This window comes from Phoxinus phoxinus, assembly GCF_949152265.1.
Source record: "Phoxinus phoxinus genome assembly, chromosome: 22".
In the NCBI taxonomy this organism is placed as follows: Eukaryota; Metazoa; Chordata; class Actinopteri; order Cypriniformes; family Leuciscidae; genus Phoxinus; species Phoxinus phoxinus.
In genome coordinates this window covers 7,576,269-7,585,199 of record NC_136897.1, presented here as the reverse complement: position 1 = coordinate 7,585,199, position 8,931 = coordinate 7,576,269, and the positions used below count along the sequence as shown (strand labels likewise).

Below are 8,931 nucleotides of genomic sequence, written 5' to 3'. Positions count from 1 at the left end.
GTTGGGAATATCACACTACCGTAAAATCCTTGATGCAGTATATAGTAGAGTATATCATTAAACTGTATGTGAATCTTTGTTCATAAGCGCTTAGTTCTAGACACCAAAATAGTTTTTGTGCCACTGACCTGGAGCCAAAGGAAAATTACTGATAAACATCTCCTATAATATCAGTATGTTGTTATTTTACAAAAATGTATTTAATCATGTCTAAATGCCATCAATGGCCCCAGAGTGGCATTTACTGCCCACTAAAAATGTTCTGTGGTCCTATGAACATCTTGTAGGGGGTCCCTGAAGATTAATTATTATTAAGATGAGTCGACAGCATCTTTTATATGATGAATGGGAATGCTTAAAGATTTCGGCACCTTGAATTAAACATGTAACATGATGAGGTCATGCCAAATAATGTTTTTCAAAGAATTGTTCTGTTTTTCTTTTTAAAATATAGCATATAATATACAATTCATTTGAACAGTATTTGAAGTAAAGTGGTGACAAACATCGGTCAATAAAAATTCATTGTTTGAGTGCTCTGGGTTTATTAGATTTAGATCGGTGTTAGTGCATGGCAACTCTTTAATGAGAACTGAACTGAAACTCAAAGTTTGTAAAGAGTTTTTCTTTAAGGACTCCACTGAAACACGTTTTAACTTCATATGTGCAACTTTCTTGTGTATCATTTATAATTATTTTACATTTACCTTGATTTTCTGAATTTGAAATAACTAAACCTTGTTAAAAGAACACATGTAAAGACTTTTCGTTGAATAATGAGGCAGAAAAAAAAGGGAAAAGGTCATATATACCCTTGCAATCATAAAACGTTTTACAAGTGGCCCCTTGAGTCCTGATTTAGACAAACAGTTTCAAATCGCATAATAAACTGAAACTTTCATTGAGCCAGTGAAGTGAAATATTTCACTAAGACCCTGAACTTGGTAATAATATGTTAAATATACAGTGAAAACGTCTGGGAGTACAACATCTGTAAATGCAGCCGAAGAAGACGTAAAGAAAGAAGAAAAGGCCTTACGTGTGGATTCCTGTGCAGTGGAGGGGAGTGTCACTCAGGTGTGTCTGTTCTGCAGTTCTGTTCACAATACTTCAGTTTATATTCCAGGTGAAAGGTTTTAGACTTCAAACTCTGAACCACTCATTTCAATGACGCTGATCCAGTCACATGGTGAGAAAGTCTTGATGTAAACAATGAGACATGCTGTAATAGCAGGGGTGTTCACATGAGATGCCAAGATGTTACATACTGTACTTAAACTTTTTTCTAATCTCTGTATGTATATTTGTTACTACACAGATCTTTCAGTTGTCACACCATAAATAATCTAAAACAAACCTCTTAAAACGCTGAAAATGGTAAATTAATTGACCTTTTAACTTTAGTAAATTGAAAAAAGTTAATGCCTATCTTATTTCAAATTCAAATTTCTTAAGCCTCTTAATTGTCATCATGAGCAAAACTTTGCTGAAAAAAAAAAACTGTTTTACATTATCTTTAGCAAGTTAAAGGCTTTTTAGTACCGGTAAAAAAAAAAAAAAAAAAAAAGGAATCTGAAAATATCATTGTTTTACATTACATAATTGCATCTCACTTTTTGACCATATGCATACAGTAACAACATGTTGTTGTTACAAAAGAACAAAAAAAAAAAAAAGAAAATGTTCATATAGTTTGGTCCCCGAAATATATTTTAGATGTGTTTTCCCTCCTTGAGTGTGAGCTCCATATATCATCAGCATATGGGCCATAAAAGCCGGATGTATCAAATATGATACAGAACATAAAAAACTCTCAGTTCTTAAATAATATTAAAAGATCAGGTCTTTATGACCACATTATACACAACAGCTTGCGAGCAATGTCGCCATCTGGAGGACAAGCTGAAAATGCCACGCTTCCATCATAATCTCTGAAAAATATTGACAGTAAACATTTTCTTGACACAACTATAGGTAGCCTTCAGAGTGTTTATCCTTATGTACATTTTACATTCAAATTACATGTATTCATTCAGCATAAAGTATAGCTTTTAACAAAATGAATTGCAAAGGGCATTTAATTAACCAAAAAAAATAAGATCAATAAAAAATCTAGGACATAACAGGTTGATTTCTTCATTTGATTGAAGGTTGTTTGTGGGTTGTGGCATTTAAAGGAAAAAAAATAAGCACATCATTACCATATTCCCTATTGCACATCAGATCTGTAGATTAAAATGTCAAAACAAACAAGAAAAATATTAGAGGCATAACTATGCAGTTTACTGAGACAGAAACTGCCGTTCATTTTGGAGGGTAGTGGGCAAATGGAGCGTCCTCACTTATCTTGCCCTGTTAAAAGAAAAAGATAAAATCATTCAAGTAAAAATAAGTTACCGTATTAAATCCTCCCAACCATAAGAGATATGCATACCGTTTAAAAGTTTATATATATATATATATATGTATATATTATATATATACACACACACACACACACACACACACACATTAGTATGGTTTCCACAAAACTATTAAGCAGCGCAACTGTTTTCAACATTGATAATAATAATAAATGTTTCTTTAGCACTAAATCAGCATATTAGAATGATTTCTGAAGGGTCATGTGACTGAAGTAATGATGCTGAAAATAAAGCTTTGACATCACAGGAATAAATTAATTTTTCTAATATATTAAAACCGAAAAAAATATATATATATATATTTTACAATATTACTGTTTTTCAGTATTTCAGTATTTACTGATAATTGCAGCCTCGGTGGGCATAAAACACTTCTTTCAAAGACTTGTGTGAAAACGTCAAAACTTTGAATGATGATTATTATATATATATATATATATATATATATATATATATATATATATATATATATATATATATATATATATATATATATATAGATTCATTTATTTTTATAGATGCAATAAATATTTAAAGGGCCAAACACACCAATGGGATGTAAATTATAATGTCCAGTTTGTGAAGATTGTTTGTAAGAAGATCTGAGCCTATTTTGCTGAAGGAGTTTTGATTAGACCATTTGATTCGTTCAAAAGTCATTGGCTAAAACATATGAAATTGTGAATGTTGGGTTTGACAGACTGACTCCAAATATTGAGGACTTTACCATTAGTGTGATAAACCTTTTACCATGGGCTGCCAAAAATTCACAGCCAGAAGAAAATGCAGTTTGTACAGCACCACTACATTTGAGACTCACCATTGATGTATCATCAAGCCTCTCAAAATGTGTCCTTCTGGAGCGAACAGCCTTCACTATCACAACCACAACAACTACAGCCATCACAATGCAGAAAATACACAGAACTGCGACGAGCCCTGGATTTACTGCCACGTCTTGTGCATGTACTTCTCGGTCTCCATGAGCTGTAAAAGACAGAGATAAATCAACCACATTAACATATAAATCAACGAACACAGAGGTATACTTGAGCCGATATGAATCCTGAAATGATGTGCTAATCCAGCACAGCACTGGAAACTGTGCAAAAGACCTCGATCTCGTGTTATCTCAGTCTATACAGTGTTCCTGTTGAATCTTGTACCTGTGGCTGTGCTGTTTGATTTTTCTGAAAATGTTTCAGTCGAGTTGGCGGTGGTGATCGCAGATTCGGACGTGGTCAGAAGTAGAGTAGATTGTGAAGAGGTTGTCTGAGCGCTGTTTGTAACATCCGTTGTTGTTTGTTGAGTTATGATTTGTTGTGTTGTAGTCAGTGTCTCAGAAGTATCTCCAGAAGTCATGTCAGTGGGACTTGGACTGGTAGGTACTGTATTTGTAGTTAGTATAAAAGTGTTAACAATAAATATGAAGTTAATAATACATTGTGCTGTGATATGTAAATCTGGGTTGAAAGCCATGCATCTGTAGTAGTTCTACAGTTTATTAGTTAACCCAGCTAAAAAAGAATTGTTCTGAGAATGTTTTCCTAAAACAATTGGTAATGGGAACGTTACAATTTCCACAATTTTAGCATGAGTATTTCTTTCTTTCTTTCTTTCTTTCTTTCTTTCTTTCTTTCTTTCTTTCTTTCTTTCTTTCTTTCTTTCTTTCTTTCTTTTTTTTCGTTTGAGTAGGCCTAATACAAAAGTGTGTTCTTTAGTTGACTTGAATCATAAATAGATTTTTAAAATAATAATAAATAAACAAATGTAGGATTATCTGCAAGACTCACATTTGAATACTGAAGCAAAAACATTGTATTTTGTATTACTAATTGATTAATATATAATCAAACACTTATCTTATGTAGGCCTGTTATTTTTAATTAAATATCAAATTATAATATTAGGTTAAATCAACAGCAGAATCTTGAAAATTACAAGCTACATGCACTTTGTCTTACCTTGTGATGCTGAGACAGAAATAAGCAAAACAATAACTATCGAGAAGATCATTTTGGTGATGCTGTGAGACATAAAAATAAAACGGCACAGGTGTAAAGTACAGCCGAGCTCCCAGCACAGACACACAACATATCCTTAGTAGCAGGATGTGGACGTGTGGCAGAGGGGGCGGTTTCTGTCGTCCGATGCGATGAATAATTGCTCGATTGTTTCAGAATTGTTTGCACTTGTAGTATAAACCTGCCATGACGTCCTAAAAATGCTGCCACGGCTTCATATTGCACATGTCAAATATAATATTGCATCTGCAAACAGTGGTGTTTGTTATTTGCACAAGGTGCACTGTGAAACATTTGTGTGTTCCTGCAGGCTTACTAGTAGTAACCTCACTTTTTACTAGTGAAGTCACGTCAATATAGCTTTTCACAAAAGCCTATACATTGTTTCAATTGCCAGCTTTACAGAAATTCATGATATTAATGTTTATAATGCTTTAATGCTTTAATGTTTATAACGTTTTATTAAAATATGTGCAATAGTTTACATATGGTGATCTAAACACAATGTATAGTTGAGATTTGCTATAACATACTGTAGCTTTGTGAATGTGGTTATACTGTTTGTAGGCGAATAAAGCTGAATAGGGTCAACTGTATAGTAGTTGCAAGCTGGAGTTAGTAATTCATTGTGTTGTGATATGGAAATCTGTTTTAAAAGGTATGAATCTGTAGGTAGTTCTACAGTTTATTACAGTTGAATGACTGATCTGTGCACTGTGACCAAACCGATTAATGTTATTGAAGCATTGCCTACAGTATTCTCTTCTATGGTCACAAATTACACTTGTTTGATGTCCATTCTGCTATGCAACAATGCTAGCATGTTAAAACATGTTAACACATGCCAGTATGCTAAAAACATGCTAGCAACATCCTCGAACAATGCAATCACTGTGCTAAACATGCCAACAATGTGCTAAAACACGCTAGAAACATTCTAGCAATGTACTAACAACATGCTAAAACCATGCCATCGGCATGCTAAAACACATTGGGAACATGTTAGAAGCATGAAAACATCAAATGCTAGCAAATATGCTAGCCTATATGCTAGCAAACATGAAACTGTAACATGATGTTAAAACATGTTAGTGACATCATGCTGACAACACCAAGAAACATGAACTAATTGTGGTCTAATAAGGTCAAATGGGCACTAAAATGCTCTATGATCTATCAGAGATTATAAAACAGATAGTTCCGGTCGTTGATTCTGATTGGTTGAGCCCATAGACTGTAAAAAAGAAACTAAGAGTGACATTTTATTTTCTCCCTACCAAAAATTGCATTTTCTCTGATGATACTTCCCTGAATGGGAAAAAATTAACTAAGGTAAGCTCACAGACAAATACAAATTCTTAACTCCAATGGTGACTCAAAACAGCTATATATAAACTTTAATTCCACAGTGCATGGCAGATTTTTAAAAGTAATGTGTTATGTGTGTGTGATGTTTATTCTCACAGTCACCACAAGGTGGAGTTCTTTCAGCGATATTAAACAGGCTTGTGTCCTAGACTGAACTCCCCCTTCACCCCGATTAACCTTATTTATGAGCACTTGAACAAAGTTTCAGTGTTTGCCAGCACTCACCTTTAGCCTTCACAATTTTATACATCTGACTATAAAGCTCACTATCACTATTAGCACCTGACACACTTTACCCCACATCAACGATTTTGAGAAAACTATGATCATTCATCCTTTCCTCGGTTCATTTTGAACTCGTGGAGAATCTTCATGCTATTAAACATGATCTTATATTATACTTATAAAACACCTATTATAAGATAAGTTCTGTTCATGTCGAGTTTGAGCAGTCGAACTGCTGGCTTCTGCCCTCTGTCGAGTGTACAGTAAATAGAGATGCAAGTAAGTAAGTGGAAGAAATAGACTCAAGCTGCTTTTCAATAAACCTTTAATTTTGCTACATGTCCATTTTCCATGATTCTTAAAAACATCTTAAAGAACATATTCCTCCATTCTGAACAATATTTCTAGACCTGGATTATTTTACTTGAACATAACATCTATAAAATAACGTTGATGTCACGGTAGACGTTTTCTCTGTTCCTTCTAGTCTCGTGTTTATGTTGTGGTGTGAGCGCGTGGTTGTGTGAGCGCGTGGGTTTGTGGGCGTGAATGTTGACATTACCTGATCCGCTCCAGCTGTTCATCATCATCACTTCACCAGCTGCGGGCAATCTCACCACTCTACATATACTCACTGCTTATCTCCTCTCATTGTCAGATCGTTGTTTGATGTTGTTCGTGTTGGTGTTCCGGTGTCCTGTTCCTGCCTTGTTCCAGCCGTGTTCCTGTCTTCGCGTTACGTGTCTGGATTACCTGTCTTCTCACCGTCACCTCACCATCGCACATCATCACGGATCCTGACCATCTAGTCCCTGCGTCACTGTTCCATCTGTTGTACTGCCACCCTGTCTTAATAAATATCGCCTGCAACTGCTTTCAGTTTCAGTCTCCAGTGATTATGACAGAACGATCTGACCAAGGAATGGAAGCAGCGGGCGTGTCTTCGGGATCTTTGGAAGATTTCATCCATCACACCGTCCAAAGAATGGATTCTCAACAACGAGAGATCGGGGATACGGGTCGCGCAGTACAAGCGTTGGTGACGCAGGTGTCCGAGCTCACCCAGCAGATCCAACGCCTACAGAGTCCTGCTGCGCCGCCCACACCGGCCGTTCCTCCACCAGCTCCAGCGCGCCCCTCCCAGTCAGAGCCCCGCCTACCTGTACCAGAGTCATACGCCGGTGAGCCAGTTTTTTGCAGGTCATTTCTCCAACGCTGTTCAATGCACTTCGCTCTTCAACCTCATACCTTCAGTACTGAACAAGCCCGGGTGGCCTTTGTGTTGACCCTGCTGACTGGGAAGGCGGCGCTGTGGGGAACGGCGGTGTGGGAGAACCAGAACCCATGCTGCGCCTCGTTCCAGGCCCTCGCCGCCGAGATGAGGAAGGTGTTTGACCGTGCTGTTTCAGGAAGAGAGGCTGCCAGGACCCTGGCAGAGCTGCGCCAAGGGGAGAGATCTGTTTCCGATTTCTCGATCGAATTTCGGACTCTGGCGGCGGAGTGTGGATGGAACGAGGAGGCGCAGTGGGACATGTTCCTGCATGGGTTGGCTGACCGCGTCCAGAAGGAAATCTACGCCCTGGACCTTCCTACCACTCTGAACGGGCTCGTGGATCTAGCACTGCGGGTGGACGCGCGACTGTCCATGGTCGAGCGCCGGAGTCCGTCTACCCGACCCATCGGAGGAGCTGAGGGCGAGAGATCCAACAGGAGGGACGCGGTCAGTCTCATCCCCGATCCGGAACCCATGCAGGTGGGTCGAGCTCGGCTTTCCCGGGAGGAGAAGGAGAGGCGGAGGTCCCAGGGCCTTTGCCTGTATTGTGGAGGTACGGGACACTATGCTTACAACTGCCCGGTAAAAGGTCAAGCCCGATAGTAAACTTGAGGCTACTATCGGGTGGGATCTCCGCCAGGAAGACCTCATCTACGACCACATCTACCTCCACGCTCCTCCCGGTAAGACTTAGATGGTCAGTCCACCAGCACGACTGTCGAGCACTTCTGGACTCTGGGGCCGAAGGTAATTTTATGGATCACTCTTTTGCACGGGAACTCCAGATTCCACTCAGACCGCTCACTCACAGGATTACAGTTAATGCACTCAATGGACAAGAGCTTCCCACCATTTCCCTGTCCACCGTGGATGTCACTATCATCACTTCCGGCAATCATTCAGAGACCATTTCATTTTACATTATGGATTCACCCCTTGCACCCGTCGTCCTTGGACATCCCTGGCTCATTAAGCATAACCCCCGTATAGACTGGCATCATAAGACTGTGCTGGAGTGGAGCAAGGAATGTCATAAGTCCTGTCTTGTTTCTGCTTGTTCGTCTGTTCCTGTTTCTGTTTTTCAGGAGGAAGCAGGGGATTTGTCTAACGTGCCCGCAGAGTATCTGGACCTGAAGGAAGTGTTCAGTAAGTCTCGTGCTGCTTCTCTCCCTCCGCATCGTCCCTATGACTGTGCTATAGATTTACTGCCAGGTAAGTCTCCGCCTAAGGGCAAGATTTATTCACTTTCTAGACCAGAAAGGGAGGCTATGGAGAAATATATTTCTGATTCTCTAGCAACCAAGTTCATCCGCCCTTCCTCTTCTCCAGCGGGGGCGGGATTCTTTTTTGTGGGGAAGAAAGACGGTTCTCTGCGACCTTGTATTGATTACCGAGGGTTGAATAACATCACGGTAAAGAATACCTATCCTTTGCCGCTGATGTCTTCAGCCTTCGAGAGGTTGCAGGGAGCGTCTGTCTTCACAAAATTGGATTTGCGTAACGCTTATCATTTGGTTCGCATTAGGGAGGGAGATGAGTGGAAAACTGCCTTTAACACCCCCAGGGGGCACTTTGAATATTTGGTTATGCCGTTCGGGCTGTCCAACTCCCCGGCAGT

The 8,931-nt window shown here is 39.0% G+C and overlaps 1 protein-coding gene across 1 annotated transcript; it reads right to left on the bottom strand.

The window, feature by feature from the left end:
* Nucleotides 1-531: 531 nt before the first annotated feature.
* Nucleotides 532-4,567, bottom strand: cist1 (colon, intestine and stomach enriched 1). Its single transcript, XM_079598189.1, has 4 exons — nt 4,388-4,567; nt 3,590-3,811; nt 3,244-3,410; nt 532-2,352 (listed from the first exon to the last, which is right to left on the bottom strand). Exons 1-4 carry the CDS (start codon nt 4,458-4,460, stop codon nt 2,305-2,307), a joined length of 510 nt encoding a protein of 169 aa, XP_079454315.1. The 5' UTR covers nt 4,461-4,567; the 3' UTR covers nt 532-2,304.
* Nucleotides 4,568-8,931: the final 4,364 nt, after the last annotated feature.